Source organism: Myripristis murdjan, chromosome 14, assembly GCF_902150065.1.
Source record: "Myripristis murdjan chromosome 14, fMyrMur1.1, whole genome shotgun sequence".
Classification (NCBI taxonomy): Eukaryota; Metazoa; Chordata; class Actinopteri; order Holocentriformes; family Holocentridae; genus Myripristis; species Myripristis murdjan.
In genome coordinates this window covers 34,713,476-34,740,502 of record NC_043993.1, presented here as the reverse complement: position 1 = coordinate 34,740,502, position 27,027 = coordinate 34,713,476, and the positions used below count along the sequence as shown (strand labels likewise).

Genomic DNA, 27,027 nt, shown 5'->3' with positions numbered 1-27,027 from the left:
AATGACAAAGTCTTTAACACCACAACAGGATATACTGTATACATGAGTAGTTTGGAAGCCATTTGGCTGTAAATCTGCAAAAATACTGATTCAGGCCTGTTATTTTTCCTATTCAAAAGTCATCATCTTTTTACAATATCTCACATGAGGTACAGAGGACGAAAACCAGGAGATCCTCACTTGGTGACTGACATTTTTATGTGACTGGTCTTTAGCTCCCGTGACTGACCAATGGCTCGTCACTCACTGCGGTACAACTATGGTCACGTCATCAGCAAACATTTTCAGCAGCATCCCGCACGCAAAAGGCTCGCGTCTTGGCAACTGCTGCATTCATGTCTCATGGGCAAAAATGCTAGATATGAGTTTCCGATTTGAAAAATACCATTCCTATAATGATGTCACTGTCAAGGAAATACCTGCAGTCATTTTGCGATCACAAGTCTGAAAAAGCCAGAGCACCAACTACTTGGCTTGAAAGGTTTTTTTTTGTTGTTTTTTTTTCTTGCCAGTTTTGAATGCATTTTTGAACGCTGACAACTCTTCCATGACAGCATGAATGCAGCGTAAGCTAGACGGGCAAACATAGGATTAAGATAGAGGTACTATCATCATGATGGAAGTGTTCACAGATTACCATATAACTTCCACAAAATAAGTGAGCCAGAGGAAAAAAAAGCTGAAGTGGTCAAGAAATATTCTGGAGAACTGTTTTGGTTTTCAGAGGGAGGGATTTTTCCTCGCTGGCTTCCCGTTGGAGCCCTGATGAGAAACTCCATGACTTTTGTCAGAGTGCTTCAGACTCAAATTTTATTCCTTTGCAGTTTGTTATTGCTGCTTTTTCAGGGTGAACGTGTTGGGTGAATGGTCTGGTCTCATCTAACCGCCATCTAATGTAATAAAAGTTTGAAACAAGTTGTAAAATCCAATTTTTTTACATTCCTGTAGAGTCAATTTGCTCATTTTGCCCAGAGAATTTATTACATTCCTTAACATTCCCTGTCCAGGGATAACCAATGGCAGTGGTAGCGAGCCACAAGCGGTTGCTGGCACGAGCAGTCAGATAGTAGATTAATAAATCACTTAACCAGGTTGGCTTTCATGTGTTGCCACCCTGCTATAAATTGTGACGTGATGAGTTGCTGCTAAATGTCGTCCATCTGGAACGTGCCTTGCATGCGTGGCATGGCGAACCGGAGCAAGTGAATCAGACAGTTAAACAGATGGATAAGAGGAATAGCTGTGAAGAGGACGGGGAGGACACCGCTCTTTGTTTGGTTTATGTTTCAGGAAAAACCACCCTCAGACACCAACTCGGACGCATCTCCATTTGTCAAGTTCAGCATATTGCAGCAATTATTTCACGACTTATGGAGCTTTCCACTGAACTCGGCGGTAGGATAAACCCGACTTCCTTCATGGAAAAGTGCAAAGGAACACCAGTTAAATCGGAACTCCAAATAGGACGTCACCACAAAATTTGCAGACAACACAGTCAACGATAAACAAAGTTTATCTGACTGGATTTTTAAAAATTCATTCAACTTCTACCTAGCATTCTCTGTAGTGTTTATTTAACGAGGGCATAGATTTATAGCAGCATATTCTTTTAATCTGATGAACGGACCTAATCCTGGCAGTGCTGGCTCGTGCTCTAGACAGCCTTGCTAATTTTAGCAGCTAATGCGAACTATAGTCATTCGCTCTCTTTAGTTAGTGGACTCCCTGGCGTTAATATCAATGGAAAGCGGTCAGAACGGAGGTGGGAAGGTCCAGTTCGGAAGTCTGAACATCCGACAGTCAATGGAAAGCTTCATGCCTCATGAATACTGCAATTTACTTTCTTGGTGTACCTCGTTTACTTTTAGCCTTATCTACTTCACTCCATAATTTTCTACATTTACTAAAACTTGTTGCTTTTAAAAGGTGGCCGTATGGGCAAATAAATACAGCTACCTTGCCAACTAGTTCATGAACACTGGAGCCTGTCTCACCGGGGCTACGGCCCTTCCTCAAAACACAATTTGTAGCTGCATTGCATTCTGGTCTGTTTGGGCTACTGCTGGGTAGGGAAAGTGGTGTGTCTACCTTTTTCTATGATGGATTTTTTCCCTGTATGATTGTGCAACATTTGTGCAAAATGGTTAATTCTGGACTGACATCAAACTCGCATGTTTACGGTTGATGTTTTAGGTAGCTGGGAAAAAAAAAAAAAAGTTCTATCATTGAACTTCATTGTTGCTGCACTGGAGACACGGACTGGAGGTCGACATTTGACCCCTAATCAACAGAAACATGGGGGCAAACCTGCCAAACAATTAAACAGATCCAGGAATGCGACCATTGGCTGTTATTTTTTTAACAGTGTAGTTTTTCGGGTGGATTTTTCCTTTCTCAAATTAACAATAAAAAAAAAACAACCTTTGACTTTCCCGTTACACCTCCTCCTACAGCAGCCTAAGGGACTTCCTCCTTCCTTCCTGAAAGGGTCCTCATCTTTTGCTGTGACACGACTGCATAGCCATGAGCTGATTCACGTTGCGGTGAATAGTGTTTTAAAGAGGAACACAATAATAAGTGTACAGTCTCTGGTAACACACAAACGGTGAATGTAAATCAAACATAAGGAAGGAAAAAAAAAAGAGGTTTACAGTATTTAGCATGTAATGGTGTGTATATATATATAGTCAATTCTGACATAATATTTTCCATTTTAGTACAAAAAAGGACTCGGTTTGTAGTGTGAGGGATGTAGTAGTTTGGGTCTGGTGATTTTTTTCTTCTTTTGTTTTTTTTGCGGGGAGGACAGTCCTTCTCCACAAGAGGGAGTCATCAGGAAAAGTCTTTTCTCGTTTCACTCCGAGGTTCACAGTCTAGCACTACAAAAACAAACAAAACAAAACAAAACAAAAAAAAACAGTGACTCACGGTTCTGTGAGAAGCCAAGTGTTTTGTCTCCTGTGTGCATTTGATTTTTTTTCCTTTTCTTAGTCTTGAGTGGAATGGAGAGGGCGGGGTCACGGTTGCCACGGTGAGGGGTCGGCTGCTGCGTTCGCGTGACGTGGACGTCGGTACGAAGCTGGACGTGCTCACTAGGGGTTCGACCGATATGGGATTTTGAAGGCCGACGCTGTCGTTGTCGTGTTCAGTGTGAAGGCCGCGGTGGCTGACATTTTTGGCCAATTTTCAAAAGCAAAAAACAATCCTGACAATTTCCTTGCCAAAGAATTAAAGGATTAATATCTTTCACCTAAGATTTTACTCACCAGTGTGACAAGGCCTCGGAAACATAATTAAGACCATCGTGCGACACTGCAACTTGGAAATGATTTTAAGGTTAGCAGCTTTCTGGCAAGGTGAGCCACCCCGCGTACTCGGCCCTATGGAAGCAAAAAGCAGTGACCGCTTTGTGTGTTTTGTCTTTAAAGGCTGACTGTGCAGTTTCAAAGGGAAAGGCACCCTCTCCTGTTGTGATGTGGTAAATAGTCCAGTAATTTTAGGCCAAAATTGGGGTCAACCTAGGACAAATTGCAAGAGAAGCAAATTCAACTGATTCTGTATCCTCAGTTTGTCCTGAGTGAGGGAAAAAAAAGTCCCAAGGAATCCCACTGGTGGAAAGTTTTGAAAATCACCTATTTATCACCATATAATACCAAAAAACACTGTTTTTAAACACACAGGGGAAAGGGGTTCAAAATTTATTTTCAGATATCACTATAAAAATTCACAAGATGATTACACACACAAAGACAAGAAAAAAAGTCAATTGCAAGTTCTTTGAATTATTCTGTTTACACATGCATATCACACATTATCTGATTTGATATGCGCTAATAAGGAATATCAGGAATAAATGCCAGAACAGATATTTAAACAGTGAATTAAAAGGTTACTATATATATATATATATATAGTAACCTTGTAATTCATAATTCAACAGATATTTAAACAGTGAATTAAAAGGTTACTATATATATATATATATATAGTAACCTTGTAATTCATTGTTTAAATATCTGTTCTGGCATTTATTCCTGATATTCCTTATTAGCGCATATCAAATCAGATAATGTGTGATATGCATGTGTAAACAGAATAATTCAAAGAACTTGTAATTGACTTTTTTTCTTGTCTTTGTGTGTGTAATCAACTCGTGAATTTTTATAGTGATATCTGAAAGTAAAATTTTGAACCCCTTTCCCCTGTGTGTTAAAAACAGTGTTTCTTGGTAATATGTGGTCATAAATAGGTGATTTTCAAAACTTTCCACCAATGGGATTTCTTGGGACTTTTTTCCCCTCACTCAGGACAAACTGAGGATACAGAATCAGTTGAGTTTGCTTCTCTTGCAGTTTGTCCAAGGTTTTTTCATAAAATGACTGGACTAAAAGAACGACGAATGCCACTCTGTTCTCAAAAGAACAGAAATTAGAAATGCCTCAGGAGTTCAGGATAACTCTTTTACCTGCTGTGTGTTTACACCTCAAATGTGATGTGGGGACAAAAGCATCCCGGGCCGCTTCCAAATGTGGGTTGAGTGATCGGATGGCAAGATGCATTGACGACTCATTGGGAGCACTTAGGGATTTACACCTGTAATCGGATCACCCAGGACGAACGTTAATGCAAGTCTGAAACAGGGCCCAAGTGGTTTGACATCCCATTTGAAACTGCACTGTCTGCCTTTAAGAGTCACTGCCACTGCTCGAGATTTAATGTAAACTAGAATTCTATTAATAAATGCTAAAAAAAAAAAAATTGACTACATATGATCCACTTGTGGACTCACAAAACTTTTGGCAGGACAAAAAGTTAAACTGAGTTTTTCCTCAGTTTAATTATACAGTCGTTTGATTTTCTAAGGCTGTATTCAATCGTAAGGGACACATTTCTGTCCTTAAACGAGGATTTCATTGAGTTCAAAAATCCTGACTAAGTTAATAAATAAAATGTGCAACAAAACCAGAATTTCGTTGCAGGTGTTACAGATATTACGCAGCTGTGGTCACGGAGGAACCTACATCATACGGAAGGCTTTCAATACCGACTGTCCATTTCGTTAAAGGCCAATATATCAGTCTAACCCCAGTGTAAACGCCGACATGAAGGTACGACTCGGGATGAGAACATGTGCTGCCGCTCGTGAGGACTTCCATCAAATGACGTCGCCGACCTACCAACACGTGGGCACGGTCGGGGGGTGAGAGACCCGTTCAGCTCAGAGGTCCATACTGTGTGCTTGTGGTTTTTTTTTTTTTTTTCTGCAGATGACGAAGGAGAGGGGATGTGCGGCACGTCGTTGAGATGACAGGAGAGTGTGTGTGTGTGTTTCTCAGCTCTCGTCGTCGGGATGGTGTTGCTCCAACAGTCGGACGTGGGTGAAAGGGAAGTGGCCTCGTTTGCCCTTGCACTCGCCCTCCCACTGGCCGTTCACGTTGATCTTGGTCACCTTCACCATGTCTCCCACCTGTGTGACACGGCAGAAAGGTGTGCATGAAACAATGTGCGTGCATAACACACAGGGAATTCCTTACAATAATACCACTGCTTTGTACCACAGCTCCCCATAAAAGGCACGGGCAGGAGAGGCTTCCCGAGTCAAACCCATCAACACGAGCCGACCGTCTGCAGTCTCCATTTATAAAACAGCAGAACAAAACCATACACACAGAGCTCAGTGTGTGCTTGGTAATAGGGTTAGACCAGTGATTCCCAACGGGTGGGATGCAGTCCAAAAGTGGGCCGCAAGTTGATTCTTCGTGGCTCCAAATAAAACAAAAAAAAAAAATTTAAAAATACCCTTTTTCACGACAAACACAATACAATAAAATTCAAATATTCAAAAATATGTTCAAAAATGACAAACTTTTTTTTTTTTTTAAATTATGAAGTATTTGAAAGCAATGCAAAGTAGAGATTTTGTAATATTTCTGAGGGGGCTAAAGAATTATTTCATCAAGTTTTCAGAGAGTTCACAGTGCATGAAAATGTTATGGTTTTATACACTTTTCATTCCAAATAGCTTTTTTGGTTAACTTATATGTGGACTGTGACTTGATGACGAAAAGACAAAGTTGACAAAGCGGATTATGAGCTTTATTAAGAATCCGATCTGGTATAGTCACTGTTTTGCACCTCTGATATAACGGATCTGGTGCAGCTTGACTGAATACAGATTTACTTATTTTAGTGTCCCACGGTCTCTGCATTATTTGTTTGTTTATTTAAAAAGGGACAGTGTACATTCATTAACATTTAAATATTGAATTAAAATGTAAATGCACCGGAATTAGCTAGATTGGCTAGTTTTCATCCGCAGTCCTTTGGCGGGCCAAGGCAGAAGACAAGAAGAAAAGAAATAAAAAACAAAACCAAAATGAAGCACTTAGAATGACAAATTACTAAAAACAGACAAGCAAGCGAGACTTACAGACAAGCAGACATACAAGGTGTTAGACATAAAGAAAGCACAGTGCAGACAGCGCATTTGCATTTCTTGCATTTCCTGGCCCTTTGCCAGCCAGAAAAAAAAAATCTAAATGTATATTTTTGTGGAATGTAAACTACATTGATTATTCACATAAAATATCAGATCAAACCCTACGTGCGGCACTAAATCATACAGTCCTGTTTTACTTCATGCTCTCTATCCACACAGCCCCACAGAGCAGCCCACACACACACACACACCTAAGGGTGTGGTAGACAATGATATATTCTCCTCCAAAGCTACGAGTGATGTAACCTTTGCCTGTTGTTTCACTGTGTGGCACCAACTCTTTCTAATCTCACTAAGTGCCTGGTTTACTGGCTCGGTTAGGCTGCTAGACTGTTCTACTTACGTGTACATGGGTGGGGGTGGGGGCTGGGGCACGGCTCGGAGAGAGATGAGGGCAACAAGTGGGAGCGCTTAATTCGTTAGTATTTAATCCCTCCTTGATAAGTGGGATAGTGAACACTGTGTTCGCTCGGCGCTCGTGGTAATGAATGTAGAATGTAACATTCGCATTAATCCCAGGCCCAGCGTGTGCAAAAACAGATGCCATTGTAAAAGCTCGGCGCAAGGCTCTCTCTGTGTGTGTGTGCGGCCACCTCCACCACGAGTGTGTCTGCATGTATGCTGTCAGCTTGCATTTGTGAAGATGTTTGTGTGTGTGCTCACATGCATGAGTAAGCCATTAAAAATCAGGACAATCTCCCCTCAGATGGGAGAGAGGAGAGGATATAGGGCAACCCGACAAAAGAACAGAGGGGCAAAAGTGGTTAAACAGGAGGAAAGGGCAGCAGAGCTTCGGACAGCGTGAACGCTTGGTGGCGTACCTCCAGAGCGAGCGCCGTCTTGTCGTAGGCGTTGGGAACCCTCTTCTGAATGGCCCGGGCGTAGACGGGTCCGTTCTGGAGGTTGGGAAGCTGGGTGTTGACCACGGGCTGGGCATACTGGCCCGGGTCACCCAGTGGATTGGCCAGCGGGGTGCCGGGTCCATCTGTGCTGCCCACTACCCCTCCAATGTGCCCCCCCTGTCCGCCTCCCACAACGGGGGGCCCCATGCCGGCCGAGGTGGGCGAGGCCGGCCGGTACTTTTCTACGTAGGGTACGGGGATCATGCCGGCTCGGCCCTCCTGGTTCGCCGCGTTCCACCACTGCTCCTCCGGCTTCTCCAACACCCGCAGGACGTCGCCCTTGCGGAAAGGGAGGTCCTCCTCGTCGTTGCCGGGGAAGTCGAAAAGGGCTCGGACGAACTCGGTCTCCTCCAGCTGCTGGGGGACGCCGACGACAGAGGCACTGATGATGCCCGAGTGCCTGGCCTTACTAATAGGCTCTATGAGAGTGGTGGTGTCCAGGTAGTGGATCTTATAAAACTCCAGAAGTGCCGGCAGCGCCTCAAACTCCTGATCCCCAATACGAAACCGTGGGGGAGCCAAACCTAGTGAGGGAAAGGTCGGTGAGTGAGCTTGCAAAAGGTAAAAAAAAAAAAAAAAACAACAACAGCCCAAAAGTGAGACGCAAAATTACCACTAGCCAAATGCCGAATCCCAGTAAAAGTTATCTTTCTGGGATAAGTCAATAAGGGTAATCACTTACCAGGTTCCTTCAGGTACGTCATTGAGGATATTCATAACACTGACTCCTATAAAACTTTACAGATTCATTTTGTAAAATGGCCAGAAGTGTAGTTAGTTTGTGCATTTAACTTACACCGAGCTGCCAGCCTGGAGTCAAGCAACAGCTGTAATGTTGAGAAAATTGTGGACTGTGGTTTCAACTTACAAAAGTGGATAAGTTAAAGCCTAAAACTTGCCTCGTGCTCGCTTATAAGTCTAAAAAAAATTTTAATCAACATTTTAGAATGTCAGTGAGACGATGTCAGTGGCCTTCACAACCGCAGGTTCAAGGCAAGTCTTTAAGGAGGCCGAGCATCACCAAGCACTGACTCAGTTACTTGATTTCACTACCATCAAAAGACCTCTGCCAATATTTACTGGTCATATCATGCGTCACAAAAACAGAAGTACTACACACTGAACCGAGGATATTCAGGGTGTCTTGCAGCGTCTGACGAGCAGAGACAGCTGTCTAAGCTCGAGAGCTGCTCTGACAATAAAACTCAAAAAGGTGTCCGTGCAGCATCTACTGGACAGACAACATTACCACGAATAAAGAGCATATTTTTGGAGTAAACATTAAATGACATGACAGCAATTATCTGTGATGTTCGAATAATATCAGCATGGCCTGTGTAGAAAGTTGCTATTTAGCTAACACAGTGAGCAAGTCTGTTTCAAAGTGTGTGAGCAGTTTTTTCTCATGCTACTGAAAACCATGAGAGCACACAACGCTGCCTTCCTCCCTTTATGTACTAGTTTACTGTCTTGGCCTAAAAATACAGTTATTACACACTGCGTGTACTCTTACTGAATCCAAATTCCCTAAAAAAGGACATGGATGGCCAAACTTCATTTAGACTGATGAAAACAATTCCATTAATAACTTCCTCCATTTCAGGATGTTACTCTTTCTATATTTTTCTATCAGTGATGGATGAGGAAATCCACATGTAGGGGGTTTGGCACATATAAATTGCATAATCCTGTCAAGAGCAAGGCCTAAATGGAAAGTTCACACTTTTACTCTCCAGCTAATCAATAAATTGACATCACTAGTCAATGTACTGTGGAGGTGTGCCTTAGCTGACCATATTAACAAAGAGCCTGCATTTTTCCCTTCCTCTTCTTCTTCAGATTTCTTTTATGCAAAAAATAAAAATAAAAAACTGCACTGGAAGTCCCAGAGGAAGTTGGTGCTTGACAATCCACCTCCCTCTGCCTGTCCCACAGACGCCAGCATCACAAGTAGATGGCCCCTGGAGGTGCGATCACTCACTGTAATTAAAACCTAAAATGTGTGCTGTAACTAAACAAAGCCTAATTTATTATTCTTTACGCCAATCTAATTGAAAATGTCACTACTTTAAAAGGTCTTCATTTCTCTTCAAATTGCCCACTGATGGTCACTGAGACATTTTCACTGCTAAAAAACCATTTCCTCCCCACCGTTTTCAAAATGTGTCATTTAACACAACCGCAAAATCAGTGGCATGGTATTGTTTAAAAAAAACAAACAAACAAACGTCTTAAGAAAGGCCTGCATGAAAAGCTTAACCCGCATTACACATGCATTTTACAACTGTTACAACAAAATGCAAGAAATTGGATAATGGCATCGGGTTCAAACCACGCTGAATGCATTTAAGAGGGTATTTAACCACTGTCATATTATACTATTCAGATTCTCTGCTGCTGCAGTGATCACTTAGTTGTTGCGATAGCCTACCACTAGGGCCCCACGACAGGAACCAGTGATGGAAATCAGCAAGAGCGAGGCAGCTCAGAAAGGACATGAATTGTGCAACAGCCACAGAGAGCGACAAGCACAGCAGCAGACCTGTAAGCAGGCCTGTGTGTGCGCAACAGGGCAGGATCACACACATTCCACAAACACCAATCTGACCAGTCATCCTCCAGTTGTGACAGCCAGGCCTGCCCAGTTCCATTCATTCCCAGCAGCAGCAGCCCAGCCCACCTCCCTGCTGCTGTCTGAGCCACCCGGCCCTGCCTAAAGAAGGAAAAAACACCCCCAAACCTTAACCTGACCAGCCTGGAGACAGAAATAAATGACCTAAGACGACTGTGGTTCAACAAATGCAGTTATTCACTCACTGGCTCGCTCAAAGGAGCGTTTAGACCCATTTCCATGTAAAAAAAATCACAATACTTGCTTGTCAGCAAAGGTACACATAATAAAGAACATGATTTCACATATAAATAAGTGAATTGTTAGGTTCCACTAATAGATTCTGCTCACACACAAACTGCAGAATGTTACTCCAACAAAAAAAGATCACTTCTCTCACTGGCTCACGTTATTCCCACTACCAACTTCAATCACAGTAAGCCGGGATGAGTCCAACCTAAAAGTTGAAAATTTGATGTAAATAACTGCGCCTCATTGGATCACAGGTGCGCCGCATTGAAAGGTGTTTCCTAAAGATTCAGAAACTATTTGGACTCACGCCTGGAGGGGTCTGTGTGCGTGTCGGTGACCAAGCCCGCAATAAATAACCAGATTTTTTTAATGGAGTTTGACGTCAGTTAAGTGTCCACGCATTCACCTAACGCACCGGGGCAACTAAGCCACATTTTCAATGGAAAACACTGGAAAGGTTAGTGTCGTGTGGCCGTGTGTGAAGCTCAGCTCAGGTGGTAACGTTACCTGTTCCAGACTGCCGGTTGTTACTGATGCTGTTGATTATATAATGTGACACTTTGGAGTTTTCTGACACGGACAGCACGTAGTCACCGGGGCTGGTTATCGAGTCCCTCACCAGGAACACGCCGTGTCTCTGTCCCTGCAGGAGGGACACCGCTTCCTGGCGGCTTAACCTCCCCCAGTACCAGCTAGCACGGTCTTCGGCATCGAAATTACCGGCCATGGCTGAAAAATCCAGTCCGAGGCTTGAGGCCTTTCCCCTTCGCCTCTCCCTATCCGCAACTCATACAAAAACTTTGGTTCACTGACGCCGCTCCTGCAAAAATTGTTGTAATTCAGCGACTTGAGCCAACTTCCACGAACTGCGCTACGGCCCTTCGGCTGGATAAACAGATGTTGTGCCGCAAAGCACAGCAGCCGGCAGCTAAGTCTGGGAAACTGAGTAAAAAAAAAAAAACCAAAAGTAATCAGCAACAAGAAACTCAGGGAATGAAATGGCGGATCTAGGGGGGAAAAGTTGACCTCATCTACCGGAAGTGATGCCTGGTTCATGGGAAGCAATGGGAAAAGCGAGGTTTTTGTGGCTGCGTTTAAGTGCCGTAGGAAATGTGGCGCTTTCCAGTTCTTCTCGGTTTGAGACCGTACGCGTGTTTGCACATGCATCTCTACCTGCCGCTGTTCATTTATCACCGATTCAGAGAGCATCGCGTCTGGGGATACCTCTGCGTCCTACTGAGGTTTGTCAGAGCAACTTGACAATTAAAAACAACAAATTCAAAAGGTTAACACTGTATGTTCAGATTCTCTTGCGGCCGCAAGGGCAGCATAGTTGACGTTTCCAGCACAAGGCGATTTAGCCAGGTGGGATCCTCTTTAAATTTATATGGAAAAAAATAACTCCCATAAAATAAAATAATAATTAAAAAAAAATTCTGTTCTTTCTAACCCACTAGCTGAAGGAGGACGTGATGCCTTGAATTTTACAGTATTTAACCAAATTATTAAAAAAAAAAAAAAAAAAAAAAAAAAATCAACTGGATTAAAAGATATTTGAACAATCCAAATAGTTTATGGAATATTTCCCCTATTTTTTTTTTTTTTTTTTTTTTTTTTTAGTGAAATTGTATCCTGTGGAACAACAATTACACAACGTTTTCCCTACATAATTGGTTTGAGAATAACATGAAAACTGTAAACCAGCTTTTAAATGTAAATGGTGGGTTGTGTACTCATGAGGCTTTATAGGCAGATTAAATATTCAGATTTCTTTCTCACTGGGAGTTTGATATGGTTATCAGATCAATACCTAACAGCATAATGTCTTTAGCAAAAAAAAATCTTTGATGAACTATCTTTAAATAAATCTCCCCTCTACAATTATTGGGGTGTCAATATTGGATAGAGAGTGCACTAATGTTTTTATTAGAAATCATCTTGAGCATATCACTACTCCCATATGTAAGTAGAGGTGGGTATATTTGAATAGAAAACAGTGAAAAACAGTGTTTCTGTTACCTCATAAATATATAAAACACCAAATAAAATAAAGGTGTTTGTGTTTCAGACTGTACACAGGCACTGCTCATGTTTAATAATCACAATTTTTCAGCAGATGATTTTTTATATAGTTAACTTGATTATTAGTTTGACTAAATATTAAAACAATAAAATAATTTGGCTCACTTAGACATTTCAAATTTACTCCTATTAGTTAGCAGACCCTGGAAAAGTTTGTTTGTTTTTTTCTTTTCTTTTCCTTAAATTTTGTTATTTGTTGTTCATAATACCAGATATCACTAATATCATTTTACTGATTGTAGGCTACTTCACTGCATACCAAAAGCTATGGTTATAATTCGTCACGTAGCCCTAATTTTGTTTTTTGCTCAGCATAATTCATCATTAAAATGAATAGGAGCGTTGTAGTTTTTCCTGTAAACTTAGGATGTGAACTTTTTTTTTTTTTTTTTTTTTTAATTTTAAGACCTGCAATGGAGTCATTTTCCTTCCTTTTTTTATCGCCTAGTCAAAACTTTTTTTTTTTTTTTTTTTCCCCAAGACTGCAGTGCGAGTGTCGATCCAGGACCTCCATGGTGATCCTGGACGGTCCTGGATCAACATTAGCAAATGTGATGAGGATCAACATGGAGATGAAGGTCCTGGATCAACAGAAAGAAGTTCTGCAGGATCAACATGGATGACAATAATTTTTCTTCTGCAGGAAATCAATGTCAGTCGTGCGGCAGTGTGTTGCAGCCACGACAGAAAAAGGAATAACAGATCAGTGTCACGTTATACTGTTAAAAGTTTATTTTTATAACAAAATGTTTTTCACGTTCTCACATCTTCAGTTCTGAACTGAAGAAGCTTCTCGGATGAGAAGTGAAACGTCTTCGGGAACCTAAACACAGTCCAGTTGAGCTCACTTCATCAGTTTAGCACTGAACTCTCATCTTTTGTTATTACACAGCTTTTAATAATTACATGCAAATATTTCAATAAAATGACCCATGATACTCTGACATCTCTGCTTAAAAAAAAAAACTAAATTTGTTGCATTCACAAGTTCCAATAACTCTGTAAAATCATTGCAAATTCATGGTCGACCAAATAATTAAACATCACTGAAGTGTCTGGCTGAGGCAGAAAATGCTCAGAGTATTTTTCTGAAGTTATTTTCCGGTTGCATCATGTGACAGTTCAGGTCTTTCTTTGATAAGAAAGTGTATTATCAGTCTACGCCTTATCCAGAAGTTAAAACAGCTGGAGATGTCAGAGGGGATCACACACACAACCACCACCACCACCATCATCATCATCATCTTCATCATCATCATACTGTACTGACGTTTTTTGTTTTGTTTTGTTTTGTTTTTTTGGACAACTGAAACACACAGTACATCCTCTCTCCTCTTCAATAGTCAGATTTAAGCGCCAACTGAGGCACATTTTCCCTGCTGCTGTGTTTGTCCTGGAGGTTCAAGAGGACGTCCGCAGGAGTCAGTCGACACGGGGAGAGAGAATAAAAGAGCCTCCTCGGGTATGAAACGCACTGAGGAGCTGAGCGGGAGGCTTTGAAGGCGTCCTCTCTCTCAGAAGAGGAAGGAGTACGGGCTGTCTCTGTGGCCGTGGCTGTCCAGGGAGAAGGAGGGGATGGCCACCTCAAACATGGCACCACCGGCCCGCTGGAAGGTGAATGTGCCCCTGCAGACGGGAGAGAGGAATAAATCACATCGCACTTCCTGAGACAAAGGCACAAACAGCTCAAAATGGCCGTGATATATCAGTGGGGGTTTGTGAGTGGTGTTGATTTCGATCCACGCTCTCAAAACTGACTGTTTGGCCCCGTGCTCTGTTCTGGAAACAGTTTAACACCCCACAGATTATGAAAGGGCACTCGGTCGGAGCTGTGCAGGCTCGCTGTGAGCAGCTAAGTGGCTAAAGGTATTAGGCAGGTAAAGTTAATTAGTATCGCTAAGTCATCTGGGTTGAACAATAAAGACGATTTGATCGATTCAGCTGACAGTTCTACAACGCCGGGAGAGACCACAGATTTTTTTATTTGTGCACACACAATGTATTAATGCTAAATTACGATAGCAAAATCTGATTTATGCGCACAATTTACTCATTTGCGCTCTTAATTTGCCAACTTTGCTATCTTCAAATTAATGAAACGGTGCCAACATTTTGCATGCCTACAGTGCCAGAGACTGCAGCCCAGCTGTTGTCTGTGCACCTGTGAGGTTACTTTGTCCAGGTTGCCCCAAAAAATCATAATAAAGGATATGTTTAATATGAACTGCAATAATAATAATTCATAATACATTCAAAATTTGGATACCTTCCATGAAACTCTGTGCATGTAAAATATGTATTTTCAAACAGCATGAGTGTTCAGTGCATATAGGCAATCTGCTGTGCTATTTAAGAGTGTGTGTGTGTGTGTGTGTGAGATGATTGGCAGGGCTCACCACATGTGTCCACTGGGAGCTTGTAGGGAAACATGGCTGCTGTACTGGAACGCCGGCTGCTCCTTGGACAACACTGGCTCCTTTAAATGTGACATAAATAATGATTTGATATTGGATAAAATAACTGTCGATACAAACTGATATGACATTTTTTTATGGTAACATTTTTGGCCATAACACACAGCCCCAGTCCTATAGTCCACAAACCAAAAACCGAAATCAATCAGTGGGATTTTGGACCCAGTGGTAGTCATAATTTTGAATAATGCCAATGTTACATCCCTTACGGAGAGAAAATATAGTATATTTAAATATGTTATGTAAAAATGTGAAATGTGAAAATGTCTTAGCAATGCATGGAATAATATATTGGTGAAACATATATAATGCAATATATTTATATATATTGCATCAATATATTTTAATATATGGAATAATACATAAGTAATTGCGCATTTCAGATACTGCAATATATTGGAAAATATAAAGACTAGTTCCCTTATATGGAAATGTATTATCTAATATATCACATGATATTTTCCAATATACTGCAATATATTTTTGTTTCATAAGGGTAAGGTCTACTGTTTGTGACTGAATTCAATTTAATCTCAAATAATAATAATAACATTTAACCCTGTATTATGTACATCATTCTTATGAATCTCTAGGTTGTTGCATGCGGACTTGGCTGCATTTGAAATGTGTAGCGTGGCAGTTAAATACAAGACGTGAGAAAAGGGTTCACAGGCAACAAGACACTTATAGTGTTTCAAAAAGAGCGTACACACACAGAGACAATTAAATAATTAAAAGCAAATAAGACAAATGACTGACTCGTCCCACCACGCCTCGGCCCTTGACGGTTTCTAAGGTGCCGGAGAGGCTGAAGATCCTCCAGTGTCTCTCTCTGAGCTGCACCACTTCATCCCCCGTGTTCTCCAGACGAATACTGTACCGCCACTGACAAACAGAGACACACGTCAGTCTCCTGTCCAAATCTTCAGCACTACTTCAACACCATTTCAAAGACTGAACTCAGTACTGAATTTCCATAACATTAAATACGTTCACCTAATGTGTGCCGCCGGCAGAAACTCATATTTAAGCATCACCCTTAGAGGATTTGAACATGGAGTGGATATGCATTGCATTAAATATTAAACTGGCAGTCTGAAAAATGTTTGAGTCAACAAACTGACAACATGGGAACAAAATCAGACCATCATGTCTTAAACTGAATCCCAGTCCACCTGAACTGGTCCACGATAGCCGGCTTTCCACTGTTGCAAAAAAAGTGGGCGTGCTGGTGCATGCCAAAGTCAGTCGTGTTTCCATTGTCATTTCCAGTCTTTGATGGCGCCTCAGTGGGGCTGCCGGGGCCAATTTTAAGATGTTGACAGGTCATCAAATCCTCCTGGGCCAGACGGCTAGCAGAGCTCTGAGGCCGAGTTGAGGGTCATGAGTGGGGCAGTGCAGCTGAGAAGTCCAGATGTCATTGCAGCAGCTGACTTTTGTAACAGAAAATTAACAGAGAAAAGAAAAATGGAGAACAAGCGACAGTCCTGGCCAAATGAGGACATCAGGGCTCTGCTTGCTGTCTGGATGGTGTGAGTACTGAAATCATGACCACTTTCTACAATGCTGTACTGGTTAGCTTAATTAGATACGGGATGGGATCCTGGTTTGGCCCCCTCACAGTCCAGTGCAAAACTAAGCTTGAAAAGCAGGTGAAAGTTGCCTTGAAAGTCATTGGTAAAAAAGATTCTGTGTCTCTTAACCTGATCTTTGAGAACATTGTGGTAAATCAGGCAAAAAAAATTCTGCAGGACCCTTCTCACATCTTGTACCCTGAATATGAGGTACTTCCTTCAGGGAGACGTTATAGAGCAAGTAGACATAAATACAATCGATATAAGCTCTCCTTCCTCCCTACTTCCATAGCACTTTTGAATAAATTACCTGCTATAAGTTAGGTGCTATCTCTTCCTTCTTTTGTCCCCCTCTGGTGGGCAATTTTTCACTGTGATAACTTTTAACTATGTTGTATGCTGTCATGGGTTTCCATGGTTATAATTGTATTTATTTTAATGTATCTCAGGTTCAACAAGTGTATTCGCAGTGCTAAGGACTCATGCACTTTTTAAGCACAAGTGGGGCGATGCAATATAATGACTTGTGCGAAGTCAGGCATGGACTCGTTATGTCTTGTGTTTTTTTCTTTCTGTATTTTAATTGTTGTTTTGAGTGTGATGTACTGTACTCGCAGCTGAGGTACTGGAGTCCACGACAAATTTCCCCTGGGGACAATAAAGTCATTCTGATTCTGATTCTAAATATCCAATGTCAAATCAACGCTGTTTGCCGAAATGAGGACGTTATGTGATATACAGTGAGAGAGCGGGCAGCGTGGGGATCCAACACACAACGGGACAGGTCTGCCAAAAACTGAAAAAAACTAAAAAACTGCAGTAGTTAGTTGGTGCCGGGTCTGCAGACTTTAACCACTCGCGTCCTATTTCCCACTCGCTGCATGGACGGGACGAGGCTTTCGGGACGACAATGGAAACACGACTGATTTTGTTCTCGCGTCTTGAGGCCAAGGGCCATTACAACAGTGGTACGACAGTGGAAAGACGGCTATTATTGGTGCCTGGAGTTTAACAAGGAAATATTTCACTCACACAGCTGACAAAGATGGAATCCAACCAACATCAAAACCTTGCAGCAAAAGTTGCTGACCAAGTTTTAACAAAATGTTTGATTCCTGCTGAGGTATTGTAGAAATATTGCATTTGTATACATTAAACTTAATGTCGATATCACAGTCAACATTCAGACATCATGATGACACTGTTACTAATGAGTCATGAAGATTTTCATGAACTCTAAAATGAGATAGCAAACAACTGGGAGAGAAAACAAGAACACAAATGACAGACACAAATGACAATAATAATAAGGGTAGTAATGCACATCCTTGCCAATAACATTTGCTTTTAGTGAATTCTCTGCATTGATATGGAGCAATGAACTTCAAATAAGATGAATAAAAGAACTCTTCATGCATAAAATATATATATAAAAAATGTCATTCCTTTGCCATGTTAAGGGGACTCACCATGGATTCACTAAACATTATTCACCAGAGATTCACTACAAAACTACAAATTTTCTCTATAAAAATCACATCAGTGAAAACTAGTTGCCAAAAATAAATGTTCTCTTACCCAGTAAACTTGAGAGTCCTGAACTTCCTGTTATTGAGAAAAGAAGACAAACACACACTGAGCATCATATAAGTTCTGAAGTACAATACAAACTGTGTATTGCAAATCCCCAATATATCACCATGTTATCAGTGTTAGTATTTGGTCTAAATTATCATATTTGATTTTGTTCATCAGGCACACACCCGTACCCTCGTGCCCATGTAGAAGGGAATGACGGTGACGCGGATGTTGTCAGTGGTTTCCCGGTGGACGTCCGACAGCTCCAGCCACGGGTGGTGTTTCTCCTGCCATGACCGCAGAATGTCACTGGGGATGTAGGGCGGTGCTTTGAGGACACAGACAAGGAGATAAGTCATACGATCCACTTCAAAACACCATCTCATTCAGTGTCCCTCTCCTATGTAACAGAACTGCAGCATATTAGCCATTCACCTTTACCATTTTTGCCAGATTTTGAGTATTTTCCAACGGAAGGCATCAACACGAGAACCTGGCAAAACTTGAGCTGAGCTGAATGGTCTCTCCCTTTCAGATCAACATGCCAGGATGAGTAGGAGTAGTGGCTATTTTATTTGTGAAAGTGCTATCTTCATGGCGATATGATACTATGCAGAAGTTACCTGCAGGTGCTACCTGCCGGATCTACTTTTAAATTCAAATAGGAAAATAACAAGAACCAATTAATTTCCTCAAAACAAATGAGTACAGGACTCTTTGTTTTTTTTTGTTGTTTTTTTTTTGTTTTTAAATTCTGGCATAATCCACTTAATTTATGAAGGTAGATTTGTGTCCTAATTATTCAATCAAAAAAAATTGCTTCAATCAAAAAAACATTTTCAAAAAAAAAAAAAAAACTTCACTTCAATCAAAAAAAAAAAAAAATCATTTGAACTCTTTTTTGCTTTGATTGAAAAGGTTTTTTTTTTTATTGAAGTGAGTTATTATTTGATTGGAAATATTTTTTTTTTGATTGAAGTAATCTTTTTTGTGTTTGGGCCATATTATGGGTAGGACATTTGTGTCTTTATTATTCAATAATAGAAAAAAAAAAAAAAAGTTGCTTCAATCCAAAAAAAAAACTTCAATCAAAGAAAAAAGACTTCCAATGCTATTTTTTGGGTCTAAAATATTTTTTTTTGCATTCAAACACTTTTTTTCTTTGATTGAATTTTTTTTTTTTTTTTTTTTTTTTTTTGGATTCAAATCTACCTTCATATCAGCTCACATTTGTTTCTGAGTTAAAAGTATTATTTGGGAACTGTTTTGCCACACAATAGAAGAGAATGGAAGTGCACAAACACAGTACAGTGCATCACCAGCCACAGAGCACTGAGCAACTACTGACGATATTTCACTGCATTGAAGGCAGCAGCAACCAGAGTATTTAGCGATGAGTAGACAGTTTACAGAGTATGTACCTTAAAGCCACACTCCTTTACATCCTGAGTCAGTTTTTATAAATATCAAACTAAAAATCTGATTTGATGACAAGTGTCAATAATATTTTTTAGTGTTAAAAATCCTGATATCCGACCAAATTAAACGTGTTTGGAAAAAGATGCAGTTCTTGAAAAAAAAAGTGTTTGCTCTGGTTGGCTCAGTGTGGCTGTGAGGCTGTCTTGGCGGATAATCTCAGAGATCACTGACATACAGTAGATTCCTCTCTGGCTTACCGTTGGATGCACTGAACTGGAAGAAGCGCTGGAACAGCTCATGTCTGATGGGAACCTCGGCGGTGGAGTTGTAAGGCAGGATGTCTTCGTGGCTCACATGGTCCAAACCTGGAGATGGACACACTGAGGTGAGAAAAGAGGAGGACCACGGATATGGTCACACTTCCTGTTCAGTCAAATCAATCATTTTTTATTTATATAGCACCTTTCAAACAAATGCATGATATTCAAAGTGCTTTACATCTTGATTGACAAATAAGTATAAAATAAAAAGTAAAAGGACTAGGAGACCAATGCACACTCATAAAATATGGTGAATTAAAAAAAAAAAATCAATAATAATAATAATAATAATAATAATAATAATAATAATGATAATAATCAGACAATTTAAAATAATAAAAACACAACAATAATAAAAAAAACCTCAAGAATAAGACACTGAATTAAATTTAAAAACAATAAAATAAATGTAGAATATAATATACAGAAACAATCAGTAAAATAACAATAAAACAAATACAGATAAAAAATAATAAATAGAGTACCTATAAAACTATAAAATTATAATATTATTGTAAAATTTGTGACACTACATAAAAGCCAGACCAAAGAGATGGGTTTTTAGTCTACATTTTAAAGTGTCAATGTTTCCAGCTCTCAGATCCTCCGGCAGGCTGTTCCAGAGTTTTGGTGCATAGTTGGCTTTATTTTGGCAGTGCTCTATTTCGATTTCCTGAAACCTTTATTTTGAAACTTCCAGTGGCACACAGATGTCAGGCCTGGGGGAAATTTGCAAATCCACCGGAGCACAGAAGGTGCAAGAGCAGCACCAACTATGCTCTCTCTTCATGTTATAATGAAGCACCCAGCTGGAACAGGAACAAGGGAGTTTGTAATTTGTTTAATGTAGAGGTGTATTAGTGAGAAAATGTGGCTAAACGTATTGCCTTTATATCTAAAAGGGTTTTTTTTTGCTTTGTTTGGCCGCATGACGTTGGCCATCTAGCGTTCCCTTTCCAAAATGCTCATTTGTATAGATTGCATTACTGGTAATGGCAAGCAGTACTTCATCATTGTGAGAATTTGATGGTGTTTTGTTTTTTGTTCTTTTGTTTTCTTATCATGTGTTTGCAGCTCTTTGCACTTTGCACAGCACTTTGTCAAAAAAAACTTCATCTCCTGGTTCTCACTGCACGACTCCCGAATGTTCGACGAGTGCCACAGACCTGGTACGGTGTAGAGCTCCCTGTTGTCATCATGGCCGGTCAGAAACGTCACTGCTTCTGTCTGGGACCTCTGAGACTGACAGACACAAACACACAGGCGCCGCGTTGGTTCACTGATGACGATTTTGTGCCAGTTTTAGTTTTGGGCGTCGGGATGAGATACTCACAATGTGCGGGCAGTCCCTTGCATCTATGAGGACTTGGTAATGTGTGTGAGTTTTGGTGCTCAGCTCTTTAAAGTTGTGTGCACCTGAGGGCTCTGGCTTACTGAGGGAAGAAGCAGCGTGAGGTGAGAAAACGGGCAGGTAACACAGGACCAACAGAGCTAAACCTCATTGTAAAAGCAAAAGTGAGCCTTGGACTGTTGGCTTGTTTATCAATCAGTCAATCAATCAAACTTTATTTATAGAGCACTTTTCATACAACAGGAGCAGCCCAAGTGCTTTACATAACAACAATACAACAAACAATACACACGAGAGATATCACCCCTTCTCCCACACATACAGACACACACACACACTCTATACTCACTATAGAGATATAAGATGACTGTATAGATTAAATTTCAGTAAATATCTATTATTATCAGTATTTCTGGTCCTCGTCAGAACTCGTGCTGCTGAGTGTTGAAGATGCTGTCGTGGAGTAATGCTTTTTTTTTTTTTTAGAGAGATCAGAAAGAAGAGCATTACAGTAATCTATTCTACAAGTAATTAGTGTCTCTGTGTTGGCCTGAGATAAAAAATGGCCGCACCCTGGCAATGTTCTTGAGATGATAAAAAAACACTCTTAACTATACTTTTGATGTGAGCATTAAAATTTAATTTTGAATCTAAAATAACACCAAGGTTTTTTACCTGCTCAGATGTGTTTAAGGCCAGGGCTTTGAGTTTTAAATTAAGTTTTTCTCTGTGTGCTTCAGGGCCGATGACAAGTACTTCTGTTTTGTCCTGGCTGAGCTGTAAGAAGTTACCTGCCATCCATAACTTCATATCTAAAATGCATACCGGTAGTCCACATGGTCCACACGGTGGTGAAATATCCTCATTAGTCGCTCCATGCTCCCTGGGCTAAAAATCCACAATACAGTATTTCTATCTCTCCATTGTCTTCCATATTACAGCTCCCAAAATGCCAAATGATAGGATTATGCCAATATAATAAACAACAAGTCCCGGTACCCATTTTGTTTTAAGTAATTACAATTATTTGTGCAATTAATAGTAAAAATAAGTTGTTTCTTCCAGGCGCAAGGTTACTATGCGGAGGTTTCCCTGCACATGCCACCTGCCGGATCTACTTTCCAGTTCACGTTCACATATTCATTTTTTTCTTTTTCTTTTTTTTTTACATAGACATAATCCGCTTTGTTCATATTCATTTATGTGCTTTAGACATTATTTTGGGAGCTGTTTTGTCAAAAACAACAAAACAGGTCGCAAAATAACACAAGACACAGTGTTCTGGATTACTAGCCTAGATGAAGATATTCCACCACCATGTGAACTAATATCACTCCTGAAGTTGTGAATATCATAATGCTTATTCACTGACCTTAAATATGTATAAAATAATGATAATGTTGATGATGATGATAATACTACTACCGCTAATAATAATAAAAATTATAAAATCCCCCAAAATCCAAGTATTCACAAGAGGTTGTTATTTGTCAGTGTTAACAAGCCTCCTACTACTGAAAAAATAGGAGAAGTTTCATTCATATAATTCTGTCAAATACATGACTTCTGATAAAAAAAATAAAAAAAAATTCTATTAATCCAGTGAATCAGCAAACCAATCAATCTAACCCCCAATGGAAACTCTCAATGGCAAATTTTCCGTTATGTCAAAGATGCTGTAGCTGAAATGTGTGGAAAAGAGGACTTTTCAGAATAAGATGACAAAAACTTTTTAAGAAACACACAATTTATTCGTGAGTCCAGTGGCTGACAGGAAGCCTGCAGTGTAAATGGTCCTCACTACATCGTCCCTCGGCAATTTTGATTATTGTAATTTTTTAAAAATATCGTTCTAAGCCTGTAAATCGTGCAGATGGAGATAATTAAACGCTTGCTGCGCTGTGTGGTGATGCGGTGCTGCTGTGTTTTACCTCTCCGCCGCTGGAGGGCTGATGTCGCGGTTGTAGAGGCGGGCGTGCCAGGGAAACAGCACAATCCCTCTGTATCCAAACACACTGTGCAGAAACAACTGGAGGGAAAGCAGAGGACTTGTTTTTAAGTCCGACACATCAGCGAGGAACCTCCATCATATCAGAGGTGGATGACGCTGACGGGCTGATCTGATTTTTAATAAAAGACCAGAAACGGTATGATATATAAACATTATCAGCTAATTCTGCCAACTATGAACATGAGGTAACACTGGGCCTCATTCACCAATATCTTCCTGAGTTTTTTCTTAAATTCTAAGAAAAAGTCTGAAAATCAATGTGAATCAACACCTCTATTACTGTGACGACAAGACAAGCTGAGCATTATAAACTGATAAAGTGGCCACTGAGCATATACAGATATAGGTTCCCAAATAACATTATTATAAAATACCGTAATGCTTTGTAAAATCATGAAAATAATTATTGAAATTGTAATTGAGTTGAAGAAAACACGTTAATAAATTATTAAATCTATAGCACTGAAATATGTGCTTGATTGTGCCAAGATTGTATTCTTACCAAGAAAAAATCTTAAATAAGGAAACTTTGGTGAAAGCCAGAATCTTAGTGAAAAATGCATCACTGGGTTTTGAGCACAAATTTGTTCTTAAGAAAGGTCGGTGGACGAGGCCAGTTGTTCCTCGCAAACCACACACAGCGTTTAGGGAAACTGCTTCAGTTTGTTCTGATCAATTTATGGAAAAGTCTCTCACTTGTCCTGACTCGTATCTCCCCTGCTGCTTTGGCACCTCAAACACTCCCACCGGCTCCAGAACCTTCTTCTCCGGCCTGGACCATGAAACAGGGAGGAGACAACAACAACATCTTACATAGGAAGAATTAGACCAAGTCAACAGGATCCAAATAAATTCACCAGCTGACAAGCAAATGAGCCAAGGGATGCAACAAACCGACATAGTAATCTCTGTTCAATTTATTCAGAAATATCAAGCTCAAACAATTACACTATTCACAAAAAGTTAGGGATATTCGGCTTTCGGGTGAAATTTCAGGATGAACCTAAAATGCATTCTAACCTTTACAGGTGAACTTAATGTGACCTTCTGTAAACTTTTGAATGCACATGTCCAACTGTTCAGTGTTTCAGTACTTTTTGCACAAGTTGCTGTTCTCTAACAAGGAGTTTAACGGCAAAATTCACATCAGGTGTTTGATGCTCCAGCTCATCGAGGTCGTATCATTAGGGAACGGCTGCTGGAGACTGGGGTACCTCAAATGGAGTGGCCTGCACTTTCTCAGACCTGAATCCCATAGAAAACCTATGGGATCAGCTGAGCCGCCGTGTAGAGGCTCGGAGCTCTGTACCCCAGAACCTCAATGTCCTGAGGGCCGCCCTTCAAGAAGAGTGGGATGCCATGCCTCAGCAGACAATAAGTCGACTTGTGAACAGCAGGAGACGTCGTCGTCAAGCTGTAATTGATGCTCAAGGGCACATGACAAGTTATTGACACTGACATTTTTTGTTGTGGTATATCCACCACTGTTGTTGGCTTTTGATTCAAGACATTGTTTGAGATGAGGAAATCACCAGTGCATGCTTCTACTTAAATGCCCTACTTTCATGATATAATATCACTGTAGCGTGAACTTTTTACATTTTCCATAAATTTCACCCAAAAGCCAAATATCCCTAACTTTTTGTGAGTAGTGTATTTCACAAAGGCAGAACCAGTCTGAGCCGGTCTAATTGTTTGTTGCACCTGAGGTACATTTTGCCTCAGGTCACGAGCGAATCTCCCAACACCTTCTGCAAACTGGTAGAGAGAGATGCTGGGCCTTTCTCAATGCCAAGTTTGCCAAGTTCGGACTTGTAAACTTTGAACTTTGGACTTGGCGAGGTCGACTTGGGAGCACAGACTTGGAGGACGGGCGGTCGCTCTGCAGGTCAAACAGCAGCGAACTTGACGACTTCTCCATCTCAACTGTCTTGGCAATATTTTAATAAAACCAGATCTCCTGTAGTGTTTATCATAAAAAAAGAAAAATGATAAAAACACTACTCTGCCTCCTCCGTTTTCATAAATAAATTCCATTTAATTTAGCTAATTTAATTTAAATAAATTACAGCCTGCAGCTCAGACAGCTACTATTGATATTATAATAATGACTACAACTCTGCCTTGTTCTCATTTTCATGGGCTCATTCATCAGTCTTACAGTTATGAGTTCTCTCCTCCGGTGCATGCTGGGATACCTGGCTGTTCCAGTTAATAATTATTAAGCACTGATGAATGTAGGTGACTTTAAAAAGGTGAGATAACAGTGTATTTGAGAAAAGAGGCGTCGCGTCCAAACGAGGTGGGCGCATCCAGTCCGTGAAAGCAGCATGATTAATTATTCATGACGTCGCCTCATTTGCATACGGCCGCTTCACAGAGCTTAATTAGAGGATGCACACCTTAGTGACCGGTCGTCTTACCTGTATGGGCTGTGTTTGGTGAGCAGAAAGCGGATAAGAGCGCCAACTACTGGTAGCTGTGTAAATTAAAGTTATGTAATCTACAGCCGGGTTGGCCTAGTGATGGTGTGTGTGTGTGTGTGTGTGTGTGTGTGTTTACCTGGACGACACGAAGCGAGTGTGTGTGTGTGGGAGGCTGAGCGACACACACGCCGAGCAGAGCAGAGGGAAGCCCACACATGTTCCTCTAACACCTTCTCCACTTAATTTAACGGCAGACACTAATGAACGGCGCAGGACGCCGGCCGCCATCTTTATTTATGTTACATATAAGTCTCATGCGTGCTGCGTTCAGGTCCGACTGGGAAAAAAAAAAAAATCAAATTGAGATGCGTTCAGGTCGGGTCGGATATGCCGTAATTTGGAACTGCAGATTTAAGAGTGTCTCTCTAAGCTGCAAGCACGGCACTGTTTTAGGTACTTAAAAAAAAAAAAAACGTGTTCATATTAACTCTATCATGCATGAATTATTCAATCATAAAGTCATATTTGTCTTGTTTGTCCTGATCAGTGAGCATGAGGATGTGTAAAATCACCTATTTTCAGCATGTTTTATTTTTTTAAGGAGTCAGGGGTTTGTGTCCTGTAATGGTCGTCAGTGTTGGGTGAGCTCCCAGCTTCACTCCACTGAAGCTCCCCTCCAGAGAAACACAGCGAGCTGAGCTACAATACAACGACAACATGGAGCTCAACTCCTGCCTCCCGCTTCCCCCTCAAGAATCAGAATCAGGATCAGTTTTCACAAACACAACAATTTGACTTGGAGTTAAGGTGCTTCGCATAAATAAATAACACACAATAAAAAGGATCTGGAGACCTCCTCCTGGCCATTTCTGCAAATCTGCACGTCCGAAATCCATCCCGAGACGCAGAAAGTGACAGGAAAAGGGGCACAGAGGAGCACGATGCAAGAGCCTTTGGATTGTTTGTGTTGTATTTCTTCCGCTCGCTGCTCACTGAGCCTGGACTCGCTCAGGGTCTGTCTCTGCTCCTGCTCTCTTCTCTCCAGTCTCTTCCAAACTGGTTTCTCTGCATCCCATCATCATTTGGTTTCCTCTGACTCAAGGGTGTCAAACTGGTGCCATGGAGGGCCAAGAGGCTGCAGGTTTTCATTCCAACCAACAACTCCACCAGGTGATTTCACTGATCACCCTACCTCCAAACAGAGAGGCGGGACTAATCAGTGAAATCACCTGGTGGAGTTGTTGGTTGGAATGAAAACCTGCAGCCTCTTGGCCCTCCGTGGCACGAGTTTGACACCCCTGCTCTAACTGGTTTTTGGAAAGTGGTGCTGTCCCGCTGCAGAGAGTCAAATATAAACACAAGGTCCTGGTTAAAGTCAGGTTCCACCGAGATTTGAACTCGGATCGCTGGATTCAGAGTCCAGAGTGCTAACCATTACACCATGGAACCACACACACACACACACACACACACACACACACAGAAACACACACTCACACACATGACCACTCTGTGTGTGTGTGTGTGT

The 27,027-nt window shown here is 41.0% G+C and overlaps 2 protein-coding genes, 1 long non-coding RNA gene and 1 other non-coding gene across 6 annotated transcripts in view; all 4 read right to left on the bottom strand.

Annotated features, from left to right (window-relative positions):
- Positions 1–27,005, bottom strand: part of LOC115371164 (uncharacterized) — a 28,737-nt gene extending 1,732 nt beyond the window's left edge. The window contains exon 1 of the long non-coding RNA XR_003929339.1: positions 26,948–27,005. This is a non-coding gene — a long non-coding RNA (uncharacterized LOC115371164). The remainder of the gene's footprint in view (positions 1–26,947) is intronic.
- Positions 5,233–11,253, bottom strand: LOC115371163 (adapter molecule crk-like). Its single transcript, XM_030068337.1, has 3 exons — positions 10,772–11,253; positions 7,321–7,925; positions 5,233–5,467 (listed from the first exon to the last, which is right to left on the bottom strand). Exons 1-3 carry the CDS (start codon positions 10,989–10,991, stop codon positions 5,333–5,335), a joined length of 960 nt encoding a protein of 319 aa, XP_029924197.1. The 5' UTR covers positions 10,992–11,253; the 3' UTR covers positions 5,233–5,332.
- On the bottom strand, positions 13,056–25,809 carry LOC115371162 (polymerase delta-interacting protein 2-like). Of its 3 annotated transcripts, none has more exons than XM_030068333.1 (11): positions 25,636–25,809; positions 23,770–23,845; positions 22,994–23,091; positions 21,045–21,144; positions 20,878–20,953; positions 19,649–19,756; positions 18,158–18,300; positions 17,973–17,999; positions 15,580–15,705; positions 14,743–14,822; positions 13,056–13,972 (listed from the first exon to the last, which is right to left on the bottom strand). In XM_030068333.1, exons 1-11 carry the CDS (start codon positions 25,785–25,787, stop codon positions 13,861–13,863), a joined length of 1,098 nt encoding a protein of 365 aa, XP_029924193.1. In that variant the 5' UTR covers positions 25,788–25,809; the 3' UTR covers positions 13,056–13,860. The 3 variants fall into 3 exon arrangements, with proteins under 3 accessions (XP_029924193.1, XP_029924194.1, XP_029924196.1); XM_030068334.1 differs by having other exon boundaries at positions 18,164–18,300; XM_030068336.1 differs by lacking the exon at positions 25,636–25,809 and adding an exon at positions 24,730–24,934 and having other exon boundaries at positions 23,770–24,020.
- trnaq-cug (transfer RNA glutamine (anticodon CUG)) lies at positions 26,877–26,948 on the bottom strand. Its single transcript has one exon. It is a non-coding gene; the product is annotated as a tRNA-Gln (tRNA).
- Positions 27,006–27,027: the final 22 nt, after the last annotated feature.

Bases quoted from the DNA above. Each gene is read 5' to 3' on its own strand.
- LOC115371163 (XM_030068337.1), bottom strand. From the start codon at position 10,991: ATGGCCGGTAATTTCGATGCCGAAGACCGTGCTAGCTGGTACTGGGGG. The intron at 7,926-10,771 runs GTAACGTTACCA...TTCCCTCACTAG, and splicing joins CAACCGGCAGTCTGGAACAG to GTTTGGCTCCCCCACGGTTT. The intron at 5,468-7,320 runs GTACGCCACCAA...CGTGTCACACAG, and splicing joins AGACGGCGCTCGCTCTGGAG to GTGGGAGACATGGTGAAGGT.
- LOC115371162 (XM_030068333.1), bottom strand. From the start codon at position 25,787: ATGGCGGCCGGCGTCCTGCGCCGTTCATTAGTGTCTGCCGTTAAATTA. The intron at 20,954-21,044 runs GTGAGTATCTCA...TGTGTCTGTCAG, and splicing joins CAAGGGACTGCCCGCACATT to TCTCAGAGGTCCCAGACAGA. The intron at 19,757-20,877 runs GTCTGTGGCACT...GTCCATCTCCAG, and splicing joins GGAGCTCTACACCGTACCAG to GTTTGGACCATGTGAGCCAC.